The 21590-nt window shown below is 40.4% G+C and overlaps 1 protein-coding gene across 1 annotated transcript in view; it reads right to left on the reverse strand.

Moving 5' to 3' along the window:
- Positions 1–11494: 11494 nt before the first annotated feature.
- The window catches only part of MRPS9 (mitochondrial ribosomal protein S9), a 44441-nt gene continuing 34345 nt past the window's right edge, over positions 11495–21590 (reverse strand). The window contains exons 7-11 of the mRNA XM_077814337.1: positions 19955–20030; positions 17434–17602; positions 16192–16300; positions 15150–15319; positions 11495–11706 (exon numbers count right to left, since the gene is read on the reverse strand). Of these exons, the coding sequence (XP_077670463.1) occupies positions 11615–11706; positions 15150–15319; positions 16192–16300; positions 17434–17602; positions 19955–20030 (616 nt within the window). The 3' untranslated portion in view covers positions 11495–11614. The remainder of the gene's footprint in view (positions 11707–15149; positions 15320–16191; positions 16301–17433; positions 17603–19954; positions 20031–21590) is intronic.

Raw genomic sequence — 21590 nt, forward strand, 5'->3', positions numbered from 1 at the left:
GACAATGCCAGCTCTTCCTTTGCGTTGCAGGTTAACAGTAGGTGTACCCCAGTCCCTAAGCCCTTTGAAGCGTTCCCCTGTAGTGTCCAACCCCTTCTCCACTGAACACTCATATATACGTCAGGTCTGCGAAGAGATTAACTGACTTTCTTAGCCTTCCCCAATGCTACAAATAAATTTCCTGAATGGGTTTATCCTGTCTAAACACTAATGAAGGGGTCTTGAGCCAAAGTATGGCGCTTAGATTTTCCCAGATTTGAGTGGGGTTTGGGGAAGAAAATGGACGGGTTGATGGTTTGGCTTAAATGAAAATCAGACACCATCTTGGTAAGAAACTTAGCTTTGCACCTCAGCACTACCTTATCTCCAGTGGTTAATTTGTGCCAGGACTTGCCAGGGCTGGCCCTGGCACCTCTAGGCTTGGCAGTTCATAGCCCTGGCACTTATGGGCTTGTTACATCAGTTAGGAATGTAAAAAAAAATTGCTTGAGCCCCGGCATCTCTTTCATTACAAGTTAAGCACTGCTTACTGGCAGACAGTATAAAAAGAGTCTGCAATTAGTGCTTGAATTTTACTAACCCTGCTAGCTGAGGAGACAGCTACCAGAAAGGTGGTTTTGAGTATGAGGTGGTGCAGAGAGCACATGGGTAAGCGTTTGTTGGGCAGGGAGGTGAAGAAGGGGATGGAGAGAAGGGAGGTCTGTAAGAAAAACGTTAAGGGGAAAAGGGAGGCTCCCAAATTGGAAAACAAACATGAACCAGTCTTTTTATAATCTTTTTAAGTGTGGGATAAGAGAACCCTGCATAAGTTTGAAGGGGTGTGTGCAACATGCTGAAATGGCAACCAAATGGACCCAGACAGAGCTGGTGTATGGCCTGATATCTTGAACTGGAATATTTAATCCAGAATTTTAGGAATAGAAGCTTGAAATGGGGTGAGATCTTGTTGTGAAGCCCCTCTGGAAAATGTCTTCCACTGTGATGCATAGATTGATCTTGGAGAGGGCTTCCTTCTCTGTATAAGGATTTCTGAGATCCCTGTGGAACAATCCCTGTCCATTGTGCTCAGCCAGCCAACTTCCAAGCAGACAGATGTAAAGATGTGGGATCTGAATGGAAAACCTGTCATCAGTTCTGGTAGACTGGGGAGATAATAGGCAACTGTATGGACAGATCAGGTCTGAGAGTCAATGTCTGACCCAGTAAAGGGCTATCTGACCGCCAGGAGAAAGGGGAAAAAAATGCAAATATCTTCAGACTCTTTGAAGAAACCGTATGCACTGAGTCTTTAGGTGGCTTCCGTTGGCTCCCCAACCTGCCGTGAAGGCAACTATAATAAGTATCACCATGGGGCTAGGGGTACAAATGTTACCCCTTGGTAGACCATCTGGGGATTTGTCCACCAGTCTAGGGAGGATAAAATAGGATTTGGTTTCATGAGATGAGTGGCCACATGGTGTTTGGTGGGCTGGTAAACAGACCTCGGTCAGCCTTGGAGAAGGCAGAGGTGAAGTCTTGCAAGAGGTGTCACAATACCATGTGATGTAATAGTTTGAGGTATTTTCGTGCTATCGTTGCTGGGTTCTCCTTGACTATGGAGACCAGGAATGTGATTGTCTGAAACCTGTCTAGAGGAAGGTATGCCTTTGCTGATTTGAAATTAGAAGAGCCCCTATAAATCCTCCAGTCTGGGTTGAAGTAAGGGGATGACTGACTCTCAGCATTAAGGCATGAAATAATTTGAGGACTGTAGATAGCACACTGGAAACTTCCTGTGTGGATTTCCCTCTCAAAAGCCATTCATCCAAGTGTGATGTGCCGCCACTATTGTCAAGCATTTTGTGAATATATTTGAGGCTTCAGAGGGGCAGAAAGGCAGCACCCTGTATTTGGTAGTGTCCCACTATAAACTGGAAATATTTTCTGTGGCTGAACGAATTGCTAAAAGTGAAAGTAAGCTTCCTGAAGGTCAAGAGCCATGGACTAATCCTTGATCTTCTGTGAGCAGATGATGGAGGCTAGTGTCTATTATCCCCTGCCTCCATTTGAGTCAGTGTATAAATTTGTTTAGTTCCCTAAGGTCAAGGATAGGATACATTTCCCCTTTTCTTTTGGGAATAAGGGAGTAGTGACAATAGAAACCTTCCCTCTGAACTCCTGAGGTACTTCATCTAAGAACCACAGAAAATGTAAGCTACCCATTTCTCCCCTCAGCTGTCCCTCATGAGATGTGGTCCTTTGGTGCCAGTGGGGACTTAGTTCCACACAGAGCAGGCGAGCCAAAGAATCAGTCCCACTGGCCTGCCCACAGTGATCAGGCTTCAGGACCTGTGGTTTAAAAGAATCGGAAGACCTGTGGCTCTCTTTAAAACTTTTGTCCTTTCTAGTTCTGGGGAAGGGGACTGGTGCCATGAATCACCCTTAGAGCACAGCTTAGATTTTCCCTGCCTCAGTGTGTGGAGGCAGCACCATTCCTTGGCAGTGAACTCCCAGTCAAGGCCAAATTCAGTTTGGAGGCATAAGGACAGCTGCCTAAAGAAGTTGCTGGCCCCTTCTCAGTACCAGCAACAGAAGAGGCCCTTTCTGCAGGAGCACTGAAGGAATGGTATCACTGGGAAGAGAGTCCCTTTTTGGAGTCAGAAATATCTTTTGGAATCTGACACTTCCCTCATGGACTGCTCCAGTCAGTAGAGCTTTAGCAAAGTATCTCCGGGGCGGCAAGTTGTGGTGGAGAAGGGCTGGTATACAAAGCAACAGTATGTGACATGGCTCTCACCGAGAAAAGATGACTGTTGGTTGAAATAAGTCCATCATATGATGGGCATAGCTTGAAGTTGGAGGATTTAGGTTTGGCGACTTGGCGGAAAAGCACCTCGGTGCCAAATAGTACACAAAAGAAATGATTTTTTTAAACTAAACTTATTTCTAGTATTTACAAATATTTACAAACCGATTCAATGAAGGAATGACACGGTAGTAGGTGGACACTGCTGAGTGCAGTCTCACTACTATGGGTGGTAAGAGACCCTGGGGAACTGAGAGGCATCTGGCATTGCTCTGCCCTTTATGTCCTCAGGTTAGGGGTTATGAGTACACACAGGCTTTGTCCCAACAGACACTGCTTTCCTGGAAATTTATTCAGAAAACTAACCTCCATGTGTGTCATCTGGCAGTAGATCCTACTTTCACTGAAGACAAGTGCTTAGCCATTGCTAGTGGTGGAAGCAGGATCAATCCCTTGGTTTGCAGTAAGATCTTAGGATTTCCCCTTCATTTTTTGTGTTTTGTTTTTTGAGTAGAGTTGACTAGCATATAGAGGTCAAGTGGCTTGCTCAGGGTCAGCGAGGGCCTCGGATTCAGGCTTACAACAGACCTACACCTACAATTTTCACTCAAGTCATTAGCAATTGAGTGCTTAGCATTTCTGAGGTTCAGGACCATAGAAAATTCTGTCTGAATTGTGGTTGATTTATTTTGATCCAGATATTAGACCAAGAAGCCTCATTTCAATTCCAGGAACTAGACTCAACATAGCGATGTAACATTCTTTCTTAATTGAATGAGTTTGATCACAAAACTCCAAAGTTTTGGCACAAATGGGAGATATAAGTGAGTTGTTTAGAGTGACCTAGTACAAATAAAAACACAAACTATTATTCTCTTTATTGTATATTTATACTAACTAATATTTTTGTTTTTCAAACTTTTTCCACTGCAATAGCAGATATAGTTTAGAGCTCTAACAAGTTTCTATGAAGCAACTGAATTCAACGGATATATCAACTCTTAGGGATATTCCCAGATCTATAAGGATAATATAATTAAATCAGACTGACCAATTCCAGGTTTGTTTGTTTTTTGCTGGTTTTTGAACCCTGAGGCTTTCTTTCCTATTTTTCAGATCACAAAATCTAAGAAAAAAAGAATTTGTGCAATTCAATACAGATATTTTGTCCATTCACTCGTCTCTGATTTTGACTAAGTATGTCCCATTTATTATTGAGCCCAACTGGTTAATCTTAGATCTATACACTCAGAAAGGCTAATGTATTGGTAACTGGTTAAAAGATAGGAAACAAATGGTAGAAATAAATGGTCAGTTTTAAGAATAGAGAGTGGTAAATAATGGTGTCCCCCGGGGTCTGTTTTGATACCAGTCCTATTCAACATATTCACAAACGATCTGGAAAAAGGGGTAAACAGTGAGGTGGGAAAATTTTGCAGATGATACAAAACTACTCAAGATAGTTAAGTCCCAGGCAGACTGCAAAGAGCTATAAAAGGATCTCTCAAAACTGGGTGACTGGGCAACAAAATGGCAGAAGAAATTCAATGTTGATAAATGTAAAGTAATGCACACTGGAAAACTTAATCCCAACTTTACATATAAAATGATGGGGTCTAAATTAGCTGTCACCACTCAAGAAAGAGACCTTGGAGTCATTGTGGATATTTCTCTAAAAACATCCACTCAATGTGCAGCGGCAGTCAAAAAAGCAAACAGAATGTTGGGAATCATTAAGAAAGGGATAGAAAATAAGACAGAAAATATCATATTACCTCTATATAAATCCATGGTACACCCACATCTTGAATACTGTGTGTAGATGTGGTCGACTTATCTCAAAAAAGATATATTGGAATTGGAAAAGGTTCAGAAAAGGGCAACAAAAATGATTAGGGGCATGGAATGGCTGCTGTATGAGGAGAAATTAATAAAATTGGGACTTTTCAGTTTGGAAAAGAGATGACTAAGGGGGGATATGATTGAGGTCTATAAAATCATGTCTGGTATGGAGAAAGTAAATAAGGAAGTGTTATTTACTCCTTTTCATAACACAAGAACTAGGGGCCACCAAATGAAATTAATAGGCAGCAGGTTTAAAACAAACAAAGGAAGTATTTTTTTACACAATGCACAGTCAACCTGTGAAACTCCTTGCCAGAAGATGTTGTGAAGGCCAAGACTATAACAGGGTTCAAAAAAGAACTAGATAAATTCGTGGAGAATAGGTCCATCAATGGCTATTAGCCAGGATGGGCAGGGATGGTGTCCCTAGCCTCTGTTTGCCAGAAGCTGGGAATGGGCGACAGGGAATTGATCACTTGATGATTACCTGTTCTGTTCATTCCCTCTGGGGCATCTGGCATTGGTCACTGTCGGCACACAGGATACTGGGCTAGACGGACCCTTGGTCTGACCCAGTATGGCCGTTCTTATGTTCTTATTAATATGGTTAAATTAATTAATTTTTGCTATATCTATTTGAATTGGATTATCTTTGTTCTCCCCCCCAACACACCCCATCCTATAACATCTTCAGCTGGCACCCTCTTTTAAAGTCAATGAGACTTAAGCATGTATTATTGTTAAACACATACTTAAGTGATTTGTTGAATAGGGATGATTTGCTTGAATGACTACTTGACTCAAAGGCATGGTTAACTAATACCTAGTTACACAGGCAGCTTCACACATACAAGTGATCCTGAACTCACAAATGAAATAAAGGAATCACCAGGTGTTGAGATAAAGGTACTGTACATGCAGCTGTTTTGTCCTACTATTCTATTCACTGTTATATTCTATTGGTGTTGGACCGAATAAATGATTCAAGTGATCTTTCATAGCATTGAGAACTAATTAAAATAGTTTACAAATCATCACAAAACACGAGGAGACTCTCAGGGCATGTCTACATGTACAAAGCTGCAGCTATGCTGCTGCAAAACGTCTGGTGAAGACACTCTATGCCAATGGGAGAGCAAAATAAAACCACCTCCGCAAGTGGCAGAAGCTATGTCAGCAGGAGAAGCACCCCCACTGACCTAGCATTGTCCACTCCGGCGCTTATGTCTGTGTAACTTATGTTGCGCAGGTGGGTCATTTATTCACACCCCTGAGTGATGTAAATTCTGCCAACATAAGCCATAGTGTAGACATAGTCTACACTTACAAATGAACACACTTGCAAAGGAAAAGTGCTGACAAAGAATTTGCAACTTTATAAATGAGACATGCAAACTAGGTCAAGGACAAACCCACAAGGGGCCCACACAGAGTATCTCACCTTTGCTAGAGTATGGCTTTGGGGGAAAAAAAACACAGGTAGACGTAGAACTTGGTTTAGATGGAAGACAGATTACCTTCTGTTAAAAATTTGGGTGAGGTTTCAAGGATACCTTACCCTGTCTTTATGAAAAACTGTACATGGGGATCCCGCCATGAGAGCTTACAGCTCTTCCATCATCCTAGCTGATGTTACTGCTATCATAAAGGCTGTTCTGATGGGAAGATGAAACAGAAGATGTAGCTAGTGGCCCCTAATCCCCATCAGTGCAATATTTAGATCCCGAGGAAGAGGAAGATCTCGGACTGGGTGATACAGCTGTATTAGGCTTTTCAAAAACCTAGCTATCACAGGACATGAAAATATGGACGATTCTTGACTTGAAGAGTGGAAATCTGAGCTGACTGCTAGGTGGACTTGCAGTGAAAGTCCAGAGTTCTTTAATGACAGAATGTACTCCAGTATGCCTGGTATCTGAGTTAGAAACAAAAGATAACCGGTTTTGTTGTGCCCAGTAAATCTCTTCCACTTGGCACAGTAAATAAACCTGGTAGAGTCCTTTCTATTGCAAATAATGTTTTTTGCTTCTGCTGAACATTTCCTCTCTGCTGCTAAGTGCAACAAAGCACTTAAGTATGACCAGGATCCACACCATGGAAGTGCCAGGAGATAGGACGTCCTGACCAGAAACACATTTGAATTGGATATTGAACGGAGACCTTCTTCAGCTCTGAGCGCCCAAACTGCCTTGGCCATGCTGGAGCTTCCTGAGTATTCTTGAGATCAATGGAACTGGCAGGTAAGCATCCATTAGGGCAGGGAATCAGATAGGGATCCCAGACTCTGTCCTCTGGAGTAAAACTTTTGACCTTTCTTGTTTTCTCTGGTGGCAAAGAGATCTATGTTTGGACAATCCCACTAACGAACATATGTTATGGATAATAGTGTCATTTCCTAACCACTTGTGGTCACTTGTAAATTGTCTGCTGAGGTGATCTGTCAGCATATTTTGTAACCCTGATAGGTGTACTCCTCTTGGAGTAATTCAATGGCAGGTACAAAAGTCCTATAGGTGCACAGCTTCCTGACATAGAGAAGTGGATCTTCCTTCCCCTTGTTTATATAAAACATAGCTGTAGTGTTGCCTATCATGAGTTGATCTGTCAGCCCTTTCAGAATGGGGAGGAAAACTGCACATCAGGTGAATGGTCGTCAGCTCCAAGTCATTTACATGAAGGTAGGCCTCCTAAGGAGTTCCTGAGTCTGAAGGTTGTCCAACCCAGCGTGGGGACACCTGTCATCAATGCTTTTCATGGCAATGATAGAGAGCAGCATAGTCCCTTGCCAACTTTAGGGGGGCCTTTCCACCAGCTTACTTATGATGACAGGACTTGCACAGGGGAAATGTGCATCATCAGAGCCAGGTGATTCCTGCTTGGCTGATATTGTTGCTGACCAGGCCGTGGTGAAGGTGAGAGTTTGGTCTACTGGTGCATCCTGCGTGGGCAGAGTCCAGGAAACAAGCTGAGGGTCAGTTCCGGAGAGAGAGAAGCTAAATCCCAGAGCCAGGGGAGGGAGCATAAATCAGAGTTGTAAGCCAGAGGTGGAGCCAAGGATCAATACCAGAGAAACAGAAGCTAAATGCCAGAATCAGAGGGTCAACTAGAGTTATAAGCCGGAGGCAGACTTGGGGGTCAAAGCCAGAAGTCACAGGGGAACAGGGACTGGAATAAGGGCAAGTGCAGCTACAGGCATGGTATATGCCAAACAGCCGCTGAACTTATCAGCCAGGCTTATCAGCAGGATTGCTAAACCAGCAGACAGTCAGGGGCTGTGGCCACTCAGAGTTCTAAGGCAGTGCAGCTGGGCTCATTGGTTGCCTAGCAGCACAGTTAGTCAGGGAGCAGGCCAGCAGCTGTTCCTAACTGGTCTGGTCCCGAATAGATATACAGACCACTCTTGTGTGCAACAAAGGTGAAGTCTTGCATGCTGAGTTATATATGTACAAGAGGCCATTTGTCCTAAAGTTTGAGACAAGTCCTTGCCCATGATGATGAACTTGTAGGTGGGCGGACAAGTCTAGTATGTTTCAGAATCTCTCTTGTGACAGCTGGGCCACTGGTGCTCCAAATCCACCCCTATGTACTCAACCCTTTGAGTTGCAATTAATATTGTCTTCTTTGTTTACTCTTATACCTAGAAATGTGAAAGGTTGCAGAAATCTAGTGTATGGAGTTAGTTACCTATTGATGTGACTTCTTGCAAATGTGACAGTTGTTTAAGTACAGATAAGCCTGGACTAATTTCCTGATGTAAGTCACCTCTACTGCTAGGTATTTTGTGAATACTATTGGTGCTGTCAATAGGCCGCATGTTAGCCAAAACTGCCCACCTGAAATCTCAGATACCTTCTGTGGGAAAAGTGAATTACTACATGGAAACAAGATCATGAACTATGTACCAGTCATGTGGATCTAGGGTTGAAGTTATCAAGGCTGAAGTCACCATCATGCAAATGAGCTTGTGAATGAAGGTGTTCAACTGTCTAAGGTCCTGAATAGGGCAGTGCCAGCCCCCTTACTTTTTGGGAATTAAGTAATGAGAGTAAAATTCCTTTCCCCTATGCTCTTGAGGTACTACTTCTACTGAGCTGAGATTTAGAAGTGGCTGCTCTTCCTGATGTCGCATGTTCTTGTGAGAGGGATCTCTGAAAAGAGACAGGAAAGGTGGGTGATGGTTGGGGAAGGTTTGGAATTGGAGGTAATATTCCATCCCTATGATTTCCAGGGCCCAGAAGTTTGTAGTGGTGGTGCTCCAAACACCATAGAAATGGGGGGAAAATAAAAAACACAAAAAAGTTACTTACTTGTACAGTAACAATTGTTCTTCAATAGGTGTTGTGCACTGCAGGTGTGTGGGCACCCGATACACTCGAGGTGGACTTTTGCCAGCAATACCAATAAGCAGCATGTGTCCCTACTCTTTTTGTGTGCTGAGTTGAGGACATAAAAGCTGCCTCCCTTTGTTTAATTGTATCACTGTATATCTTGTGTTAAGTGTTTGAGATGGTGCCCAGATTGAAGAACCTCTTCCACTTTGCTACATATGCAGCTCTAGTGTATTGTTTTCTGCTGCTCACTAAGATGGCTTAGACATTTTGGAAGTATGACCTTTCATGAGTATTCAACAGAGATCATCCGTTCAGCGAGGTGGAAAGATTGGAGGTTGGGATACAGACTTATCCTGGTTCTGAGCAGAACCTTGACTAGAGGCAAAGATATTAGTGACCATATGGACAGCTGCCGTAGGGTCTGTGAACCAGTACTGTCTTGGCCAACCTGGTGCCATTGGAATTGTCTGCCTTATCCCTTTTCAGGACTCTTGGGATGAGCTGAGCTGGTGGGAATGCATATTGGAGGTAGAGTGGACTGGGGAGAAAGGAGGTAGCTGTAATGGAAACCAGGCTGCAGACCAAACTGGAACAACATTTCTGTTGTTCAGGTTGGTTGCAAATAAATCTATTCCTGTGTACCCCCACTGGTGGAAGATCTGGAAGAGTATATCCTTCCTGATTGACCACACATATTGGTATGTAAAATCCCTGGTATGTAAAACCCCTGCTGAAGAAATCTGCAGTTGTGTTTCTCACCGCTGGAAGGTGGAAAGTTTCAGAGATACCTAGTTTCTTATATTTAATTTCTTGGGCTCCTTGTCTGTGTTGATTTTTGTTGACTTTGCTAAGACCTCCCAATTGGTGACAACTAGTGAGGTGCGTATAAAGTTGCCCGAAGCCCTAGGAAGGCACTTAATAGTGTTGATCTGCCCCTTTTGATGTTGGTGCCAAAGCAGCAGGCATCTGCCAGAGCAATTTAGCTGGCTCTAAATGTCCCTTGGTGATGGGCATTGCAAGAGATCCAGGAACAAAGATGTGCAGGATGTCTAGAAGCTTTTGTATTTTTCCTGGACCACCTCCACTGGAATCTCTGGTGTCACAGCCCAATCAGTAGATAATATGGGAGCCAGGATGAGGTGGTCCTCTATCTGTGACTCCTCATAAGAGCCATTACCAGTCTATTCAGCTGACAGAAAGAGCAGATTGGGCTGGCTGTAAAGCTCCCCTATGAGGTGGTGGTGAAGGGGATCTAGCGCTAGATTGGAATGTAGACATTGGTCTTGAAACTTGATGCAGCCCAGTAAAGATCCAGGTGTTCATAAGTATATGAGACAGGTTGGCCAAGGGGGAAGATAGGGATTTCACTCCCTCTTTGAGCTTTCATGTCCAGGGTAGTGAAACTCAGCCCTCAACTCCATGTCAAGTGTCTACTGGCCTGAATACTTAGACCCCAGGGAACAAACTAGTGAAACCTTACTACTGCCCTCTGAACCTGAGGACTAGAATGACTAATGCTGCCTCAGCCTGCCCATATGCTGCCTCTGGTCAGTACCGCTGAGGTGCTCAATATCAGTGTAGGGTCAGCCATCGGTACTGAAGGATCTACCTTTATTACTGCAAATAGTGAGGAATCTGGTAGATATCAGTAGGTCTTTGGACTCTATATAGGATTTCGGTACCAAATCAGTTGGTGCTGAAGTCAGACAGTAGGATAGCATTGGTACCAGAGTTGACTGTAGTGGGGATCTTTGTGCTGGGCAACTTTCGCAGTACCAAGAAGTCCGTTTAGAGGCATGGTGACTGCTACCTGTCTGTATGCCAATGGGACCCTTTTGGAACCTTGTACTACCTCTTTCAGATGAGGACTGAGAGGATTTGTGGCTCCTAGAGGAAGGACCTGGTGAAAAACTTAGATTTCTTCTTTTTGTGTGCTCGGTGCTCTTTCCTTCCCATCCCCTGAGATTTTATTGGACAAGGAGGATAGATTTTTAGGAGCAACTCTTTTTACTTCCCAAGTACAAGAACCAGCAGAGATGCTTTTTGATGAGAGCTTAGAAGTTTCTACCCCAGCCATTCTGGGGTGTAAAGAGGGATGCATTGATCTCTCCATCAGGAACATTTTCAGAGAAGACTCAGTAGCTCTCTGGATTCTCTTAGAAAAGGATCTACATATGGCATCTCTCTCTGTTATGTTTCAGAGTAACAGCCACGTTAGTTTGTATCTGCAAAAAGAACAGCTGTAGCCCACGAAAGCTTATGCTCAAATAAATCTGTTAGTCTCAAAGATGCCACAAGTACTCCTGTTCCCTCTGTTATGTGCTCCTCATCCAGGCAAAGTAAGCATCTGGTATGCCCATCATTAAGGGTATGTCTACAAGCAGCTGGGAAGTGTAATTATTTTGGCCTCAAAGTTTCATTTTAGACTCTCAGTTCAGATAAAAAACTTCACAGTTTGCAACTTTTAAAATTTTTTAACAAGTGACTACAACTTAAAAGAAATTAATTTTTTAAAAGAGGAAAACCACAATGATTAGAAACAAAAAAAATTACCAGATATATTTACACAACAGTGATTGTAAAGAAATCATACAGTTGGTGATGTTTTGAAACTGTTGTAACGCATAACTTATAACATCTGCTCCAGTTAGACTTAGCGTTTTTTCCAGGTGAACTTCCTGCGGGCTCCTTCCTGACCAGGCTTCTTTCGTTCCCTGATACGTGGATCAGCTGTCAGTAGTCCAGCTACAGGACAATATGAAGAGAGTCATTTTATGAAGTACAGCATTCACTAATATATTTTGTGTGAGTGTTTTTTTGACAGAGAGAGAGAAAAAGTGGGCTTCAGAACAACTTGTGAATTTGCATACCACATGAACTGCAACATCTAGGCCCAAAAGGAGGACAAAGGTACAACTTGAAACCAACAAAAGGGAATTTAGTCAAACCCCACAGAATTTTAACACTGTTACAGTATTTGAATTTTGTACATTACAATACATTACAAATCTTAAAAAATCACCCCAGTGATGTAAAGGACATGTTATTTGTTCAAATATTTGAATTCACTTTTAGACACCTATAAAAATAATATATAACAAATGGAAGAAAGAGGAAAGCTGATAGTAATGAATATAAATCAGAAGTTAGGAACTGTAAAAAACGGGAAAGGGAAGCAAAGGGACACAAGGAGAAATCTATGGCTAGCAGAGTTAAGGACAATAAGAATGAGCTTTTAAATATTTTAGGAACAAAAAGAATCCTGACAACGGTATTGGTCCACTACTAGATGGTATTGGGAGAATTTTCAATAATAATACAGAAAAGGCAGAAGTGTTCAATAAATATTTCTATTCCGTATTTGGAGAAAAACAAATGATGTAGTCTCATCATATGATAATACTCCTTCCATTCCACTAGCATCTCTGGAGGATGTTAAATAGAAGCTACTAAAGTTAGACATGTTTACATTAGCAGGTCCAGATAACACGTAACCAAGAGTTTTAAAAGAACTGGATGAAGAGTTCACTGTACCCCATTAATGTTAATTTTCAATAAGTGTTGGAGAAATGGGGAAGTTCCAGAATACTGGAAGAAAGCTAATGTGCCAATTTTTAAAAAGGGTAAATGGAATGACCTGGATAATTGTAGGCCTGTAAGTTTGACATAGATTCCGGGCAAGATAATAGAGTGGGTGATACAGGACTGGATTAATAAAGAATTAAAGGAGGGTAATGTAATTAATGCAAATCAACATGGGTTTATGAAAACAGATCCTGTCACACTAACTTGATATCTTTTTTTGATGAGATTACAAGTTTGGCTGATAAAGGCAATAGCGTTGATGTAAAATACTTAGACTTCTGTAAGGCGTTTGACTTGGTATCACATGACATTCTGATTAAAAAAACTAGAACGATGTAAAATTAACATGGCACACATTAAAAGAATTAAAAACTGATTAACTAATAGGTCTCAAAATGTAATTGTAAGTGGGAATGGTCATCATGTCGGTATATTTCCAGTGGGGTCCTGTAGGGATTGGTTCTTGGCCCTACACATTTTAATGTTTTTATCAATAACCTGGAAGAAAACAAAATCATCTCTGATAAAAAGTTTGCACACGACAAAAATTGTGGAGTGGTAAATAACGAAGAGGACAATTCACTGATACAGAGAGATTGGGATTGCTTGGAAACCTGGGTGTAAGCAAGCAATATGCATTTTAATATGGCTAAACGTATGCGTATACATCGAGGAACAAAGAATGTAGGCTGTAGTTATAGAATGGGGGACTAACCTAGGAAGCAGTGACTCTCACAAATGCCAACTCTGTCGGTGCTCTGGGGCTGGAGCAACCATGGGGAAAAAAATAGTGGGTGCCCAGCAGTCGCCCTATCAGAACCTCCCACCAGCGCCTCCTGCCCGCTAGTGGGCCCTGCTGATCAGCACCAACCCCTCCCTCCTTGCGTCTCCCACCTGCTGCAATCAGCTGTTTCGCGGCACATGGGAGGTTTGGGGGTGGGGGAGGGAGAAGGGGGATGAGTGAGGATGCGGTACGCTCGAGGAAGGGGGCAGAATGGGGCGGGAAGAGGCGGGTGGGGTTGGGGTCTGGGGCAGAGGTGGGGGATCAAGCGCCCCCCGGCACATTGAAAAGTTGGTACTAGTGGTGACTCAAAAATATTTGGGGGCCATGGGGGATAATCAGCTGAACATGACCTTCCAATGTAATGTTCTGGCCAAAAAAGAGTTAATGCAATCCTGGGATATATAAACAGGGGTTTCTTGAGCAGGACTGAGAGGTTATTTATTTTACCTCTGTATTTGGCACTGGTGAAACCACTGCTGGAATAGTGTTCAGTTCTGATACCCACAATTCAAAAAGGATGTTGATTAATTAGAGAGGGTTCATAGAAGAGCCATGAGAAAGATTTAAGGATTAGAAAACATGCCTTCTCATGGTAGACTCAAATAGCACAATCTATTTAGTTTAACAAAGAGAAGATTAAGGGGTGACTTGATTACAGTCTGTAAGTACCTACATGGGGAAAAAATATTTAACACTGGGCTCTTCAATCTGGCAAAGAAAAGTGTAGCACAATCCAATGGCTGGAAGCTGAAGCTAGACACATTCAGACTGGAAATAAAAGCATAAATTTTTAATGATGGGGGTAATTAACCATGGGAACAATTTATCACGGTTGTGGTTGATTCTCCATCACTGACATTTTTAAAATCAAGATTGGATGTTTTTCTAAAAGATATGTTCTAGGAATTATTTCGAGGAAGTTTTGTGGCCCGTGTAATACAGAGGGTCAAACTAGGTAATCCAAAGGGTCCTTTCTGGGTTTAGGAATCTATGAATAAATAATTCAAAAGTACGTTAAGCAGAGACAAAAGCTTGCTTAGAATTATGCTGCCTTCATTATGAGTAGGAGTTTTCAACATATTTCCCTCCAGTCTATTTAAAAACTCAATGTTTCTAATTCTGCATTGTTGCAATAGTGTGGTATCTTCTACATATAGGAAAATATCAGTTACTGCAGCTACCTAGGGTGGTGGTTGTTTTACTGGTGCCTTCTGAATAAGGGAAAGAGGAGGAACCTCTAATCTGGCCTATTTAAAGTAACCTACTTATACTTATGCTCCTTGTCATCCCTTCAGATCAAGCTGAAATTAATCTACTGGTAGCCCCAACATTTTGGTGATTGAATGCAGGAACAAGAACCTTTAGAATATGAGAGATTTGTTTCTATTCAACTGATTAGCAATCTTGGAATCTTTTCCTCCCACAAAATTTGAACTCAAGGTTTTTCTCCGACTTGATATATTACTACATGTTGTGTTTCTGCACTGACGGGATGCAGCCTAAGCAGGGGTTCTCAGGCTGGGATTGTGACCCTAACATGTCATGAACAGGTGCAGAGGCTATTCAAAGAGGAAATACAGTTAGGACATTTGAAAGATGTCAGGAAGACTGACTATTAAAACTATTCATGACTAAAGTGTGGGTCCTGAAAACACTTATGCACATGAGTAGTCCCACTGATTTCAATGGAACTACTCACTTCTGTGTTTTCGGAGAGTCAGGCCCTTAACAATCTTATTAATCTTAGTCAGTTACTGGAAAAGTGTGTAAACACATATTACTGTTGGAATTATGCATTCTTTCCTACTTATGCTCATACCTTGCCTCATAAATTCCACTTCATTTTCAGTGGTGAAACTACACAAGGCTCTTGCAGAGGCTAAACGGACTGCTCCAGCCTGTGAGGACCTCCCTCCACCAGAGACGGTACAGACCATATCATGTTTTCCAAGTCTATCAAGGAACTGGAATGGGAACATTAACTGTTCTCTGGAAAAAAAGATAAGATACACACAGTATTTAATTTTTATAAATTGCAGATTATATACATTGCTAGTTTATGAGAGAGTTAAACGATGACCTGACATACGTAATCTAAAGAAATGCGAGCTTCCCTGTACTGCTTTGTCAATACGTTAAACCCAGATGTGAAAGGACTATTCTGCATTTAGATTATTGTAATATACAAGGTGTTTGAATTGTATAGTCAACAGGATGAATAAAATAAACCCACATTGGCTTGTTCTAAGGAAACTTTTTATAACTTATGCTCAGAAATCTTGTCAGTGTAAGATGAACTGAAATTGTGTGTGCAGTCTGAAATTTTACGTGAAGTGTCTTGAATTACATTGTTTGTTTGTACACTACTGATATATGCTGGAGTACGACTGCATGACTACTGCCCCTGGGACTCTCAGGAAACAGATGTATTTCAGGAGCGTACTCCACTAAACCCAAGAGTTTCTCTGATCTGAGCAGATCCCATAACTAAAGAACCAAAATGATCTATGTTCTTATTCTTTGCAACTCTCCTTGAAAAAAGGCAGATGAGAGACAGCTCTCAGCCCATACACCTTGAGTTCTTATGATCATGAAGAAAAATGGAAACAAGGTGAAGTCTTCTTAAACTAGATACTTATAAAGGAACAAGAGAATATGTCAGCTTCATAGAACTAAAGATCCATGCAGAAACATCAAGAAAAAAATCAAGTTACAATAAATAATTAATAATTATTAATAAATAATAATAATAATAATAATCTTAGCCCTTTTTGATGCTTTGAATACTTTAAATGCTCTACCGAAGCATGATGGTTTCTGTTTACATTGTTAATGTTAAAACAGATACATGGTGCTCTCACCTGTCTTGCATCACTGGAAAATAACATAAATAATCTACTCCGTTCACTGTAATTTTTCCGCTTCCATTATCATAAACTACTGCAGATGCTCGCGAAGTCTTTCTTTTGCCTTAAAATAAACAAAGCAACCTTTTGTTATTGTGGGTTCATTATTTTTCAGCATATCAAATGCAAAAAAAGCTAAGCAGATCTTTTATTTTCATACAGCAGCAATGATTTTCTTTTTGGAGGTAAAAAAGGGTGTGTGTGTAAAATATAACCAACATTCAGCATGCTACTGCACTAAATAGATTTGATCATTTTGCTAATGTTCATGGAAATAAGAGAAAAAAGGACAAAACCATCAGTACAGCCCACACAGTACGACTTTGAACAGTTTTACTTTAGAAGATGAGAAGCAATATTCTGAACTAAAAAGTAACTGTGAAAGATGATTGAATGCAGTAACGATACATGGAGGTACTACAGCAGTTTGTCACACTTGTGCATGTTCCGTATCTACCATCTCACATGAAGCATCATTGCAGGAGCTAATATTAAACATATTTTGTGAAAAAAATTAAGATACTTTGTTACAAAAAATGTACAACAGTTTAACAGTTTAATAAAGAACGTTCATATGAATCTGTACATACAAATTAATTATACTGGTACGAACAATGCTGCTACAATTTTTGTCCACCTTTAGTAAGATTTCATCGTAAACTATCTACAGTTTTATATCTCTGTGAAAACATTAGCTCTGACCTAAAATATGACATACAAAATCTCAGCCCAGAAGAAATAGTCTGGTTTACAACACTGAGCTCTGGTAATGTTAAAAAGGTTGTTTGATAAATGATTTTTGAAACCTGTTAGACTGTGAAATAGATCTGTGCTTTTGTGTATTTAAAGGGAAAATAAGATAGTTATTGAACTTATGAAAACTGGCTATAATGCCTTTTCTTAAGCAATGTCGAGTACCCATATCTACTAATTTCAACAACTAGTGATTTACTATTATTTTGAAGGCTCTTTTGTAGATCATGGATCATTAGATAATGGCATTTGTGCCATACACTTCCATTTCGATACCAAGACATCCATGAAAGAATTGTAAAATATCAATACAAGTGTATGAAATAAAGAAATGCACCAACCAATACAAGACTTTGCTGAGTGTTGGGGTTACAGAAGAAATTTTGGAGTCTCATCTGGAGACCTTCACCACTTCAACCAGACAGACAAACTTGAAATTATTACCTTCCCCAGTGCTGAACGCCACTCCTTGATCATCATATTGCAGGGGCTCAATCACCACCTTTTTTAATTGTATAGCTAGTTCTTTGCGAAACTTTAGCACATACTCTTCTTCGATGCCACAACATGGCAACGTCACTAATCTTTCTAGCAGCTGAATACACATCGAATACTGTAGACAATAAAAATTCATTAAGAGATGCAAGTGAAATTGCATTTGCTAAAACATTCTATTTTTATATACTTGATCTTTCCCTCTTTGCTTTTATTGATGATTTTTGACAAGATGACACTTTTGCATCCACATGCTGCTTCAAAAACAGCATGCAAATGCATCATTTTCTCTGTGACTAAAGACATCTAATCCTTTCTTCAGGCAACAATTAATCTTGAATTCAGAGTACACCCAACCTCTTTGTAATACAGGATTATTATATTAGAATGAAGTTCATCTCAATTTTAAAAGAAAACTTCTACTGGGCCTTGGATCTGAATTTTTTTTATTAGAATAGAGGAGAAAAAGCTTTCACATTCATTTCCAATATGTCTATATATATTAGAGAGAGAGAGAGAGAGAAAATGGAAATAATTGTATTTTACTAAACTGTACCTCGATGATTATATTTCATAATACATATGGGAAACATATCTCTTCGGCTGTTCAAGCTGAGTTACTTTAATGTTTATGATTTCCTTTAAAACTGAACAATCAAGATATTTAAAAATTCAAGAGATACTTGACTTAAAGGGCAACCTCTTGAAATAAATTATCCTTTGCTCCTGTGTGCTTTTTTCCTAGTTCTTGAGCATGTGATTAGAAAGTAAACACCTCAGCATTAACCCCTTTGTGCTGAAAGCTGGGATCACCTGCTACAAGGCATTACTTGAAAGAGTTTTGGACCAGCAGTAACAAAGAAATATCAGGATGCCATTGTGTATAAGAAAATGTTTTACACTTTTTTCCTACTCATAGGGTATTTTTAAAATTATTTTTGAGAATTCTTTTCACCTATGCTCTATTCCCAGCATCTTCTGCAGTGGGCTACTTTCTTACAAATAAATTAGCAGTATCACTCGATATTTTGAGATCACTCATAGAAATGCAATGTTTTATTTAAGTCCAATGCTCTAATGCAGATTTCCGTGGCAACGCTTTTTGGAAAAAAAAAATGACATTAGCATAACACGTATGTGCCAAATGCCTTTAAAAGTGGGGGGGAAAAAATCAAATTGTGGAAGCTGTAAATGAGGAAAACCTCGGAGAGTTCTTGGAGTATGTAGAAGAAAAAAAAATCAATTGCTTCCATTTTGTTTAGTACCCTTAATGCAAGCACCACAGAAAGCTTTGCTGCAACAACAAGAAAAGATAAATGGAGCAGGCAAAAGAGTACAGCTAATATCTAAAGGACTCAATACATGCAAACATTTCAATTTGTTTCCAGAGGCTGAGCCTTTGTGCTTTTTTGTATTTATTCACAGGCCAATCCCTAGTATGGTATTTTCTAGCCCACTGATATTTCATAGAAGTGTGAGGTACGGTAGAAAGGCAAGCTGTGAGGAACACTAAAATGTCTGGGTATGCTTGTGAATGCAGAACAATTCCTGGGGCTTTGGGAAAATAAACAGGAAAATCCATATCAACCATCATAGTATTACAAGAGATACTGAAACTGAGGACTGCTTCCATTGCTAGTGAGATGGTCTGTAGTCTGAATCGCTAAGGGATGGTGCAATACACAGCAATGAAGGATGTAGAGGATAAAATATCTAGAATGCTTAGACAAAAGGTTGTCAGCCCTGTCTGGTGCAGCCCAATTCAAACTTCAAATTCCACTGGGAAATTAACGTTCCATAGGTAAGACATAACTTAGAAGGTCATACAGGCAGACTGGATCTGGATTTTTGGACCTCTGTTCTTATTTTGAAAACCTCAGTGTAGTTGAAACATCAGCATTATTTCTTACCTATGCAAACCAGATGGAAATAGTGGGTTAACGGACTTGTTCTTGGAGATGCAACCAGTAAGGTGCCAGATTCAGAGTTCTTCAGAATCAATTTCATATGATGCAAGAATATTGCAGGTAATGGTCTGTCTTGTCTACAGTAGGCATCACATCACTACCATCAGTTCAACTTCATCAGTAATAGTAACATTAGGAGCCCTATAGATGAGCCCTACTCAATGCCACTGGGGTTTTAAGCACTGTGTTAATGAGACCTTCTCTGAGCAGGGTTATATGGCACATCTACACAAGGGCTCCCAAGATGTTACCACTGATGGAAATGGATCATGTTAACAATGGTGGGAACTTTTTGTAGCATGCATAAGGACAGAGATAACCATGCCAATAGGGCAAATATTTACTGGGGGGTAGGGAGGGGAGGAGTTGGGGGAGGGGGGAAATGGACGATACTTAAAAAAAAGCACCTGCCTCCAAGACATACTTTTTCAGGATACTAAATGCAGCCGGAGTCTGTATTCTTAAGATACAGGTCCCTTAAATTAAAAAGATTAATTACTCACATCGTGATCTGACAGTTTTTCCACTAACATTTCTTCCAATTCCTCCTTAATCAGCCATCTGCTGCCAATCAGGTTTCTGTTTAAAATATCACATATATTCTCTTTTTAATTAACCATGCAATTAGAGTTATATCACAAAGGACCACACATACAGTCAGGCTTGGTTTGGAAATGTATTTTCTACTGCAAAACAGTATGATATTCACTACGTGAATGTGATCTATAATGTTTAAGTTAGTTATAAAAGCTCTTTCTTATGAAAGGAATGGTAACTACACTTATTAAATTCACTGCATCAAGAGTTAATTATGAATTTTACTTAAGTGTCACTCATTATTGCTACTGAAGTTAAAAGCCAATCAGCAGTTCCACGATAAGCTAATTTTCCACAGATTTATAACTCAGTCCTAAAAAACCTGGCCCACAAGGTTTCAGCAAAACAAAATGCACATAAAACTAGATTCAAGACAACAACAAGGCCTTGTCTATACTAGATCTTCCCCTTTTAATCCTTGCTCTTACTGGTGCAGCTCTGCGGCTGGCAGCAGTGGTGGGGGTGCTCATATAGGAAGGGAACTAGTAGCTACTGGCATTTTAACCATGTCATCTGGACCTACTCTGAGCTAGGTTAGACAACATGACAGTGCTGGACTCTGTATCAGCACTCCCACTGTCGTTACCAACGGAGGACGTGCGCTAGTGGTAGCAATGGTGGAAATTGTAAAGAAAACAGTCCAGTGTAGTGAAACATCTTTACGGTCTGAATTAAGTTAAAAGAAAGAAAATTCAAAGCACTGTCCCAAACATGCCCTTTTCATGTAGTATTATATAAAAAGTATCCAAACATTGATGAAACAGCATACTTCATATAGTAATGGGGGTGAGATTACAAGGTGACCTAAGGACAAGGCCTTAACTCTTATTTTTTTGCTTTTGTAGATTTGTTAGAAACAATAAATGTCAATTAATATTTTTCGTGGCAAAATTAAAGGCCCCAATTCCAGGAAGCAACATTATTCAGGGCTAGACTTAAGCATATACTTAACTTTAGCACGTGTTTAAGTGCTTTCCTGAATCAGGGCCTAAAATGACCTCATCCCCCACTGCCTGACAACGTTACTGTTTTCACTGGCAGCTGAAGTCAGGATCCTGCAAAGATTTCAGTACATGCTTATCTTTATACATGAGTAGCCTCAATGAAGTCAATGGGATTACTCACATGTGTAAAGTTATGTGTGTGCTTAAGTCTCTGCAAGATCAGGGCCTAACATTGTAGTTAAGATTGCAAAATGTCTGTATAACAGCCTGTTTTCAGATGCTCAATTCTCTGAAAAAAGTATTTCTTCATTTTAGAGTTAAACTATCTATTCTTGTCCCAGTGGAAGACAGGCACCTGTTTTTGGAAAACTTGAAAAAAAAAAAATCCTTCCAACCACTTGGCTTTTAGAACATGAAAGAAATTTAGACCACCATTATTCACATGAGTAAATCAACTGACTAAATTTTGGAAGGAATCACATTAAATCAGATTATTTTTCAGCAGCATCCACTATGAACTCCAACCCCATTCTCCCCTTGCCTGCTCAGAAATTAAAGGTATAACTACACAGCATTTTGTAGCTAGCGGGAATGAGCC

Source organism: Eretmochelys imbricata, chromosome 1 (assembly GCF_965152235.1).
Source record: "Eretmochelys imbricata isolate rEreImb1 chromosome 1, rEreImb1.hap1, whole genome shotgun sequence".
Lineage (NCBI taxonomy): Eukaryota > Metazoa > Chordata > Testudines > Cheloniidae > Eretmochelys > Eretmochelys imbricata.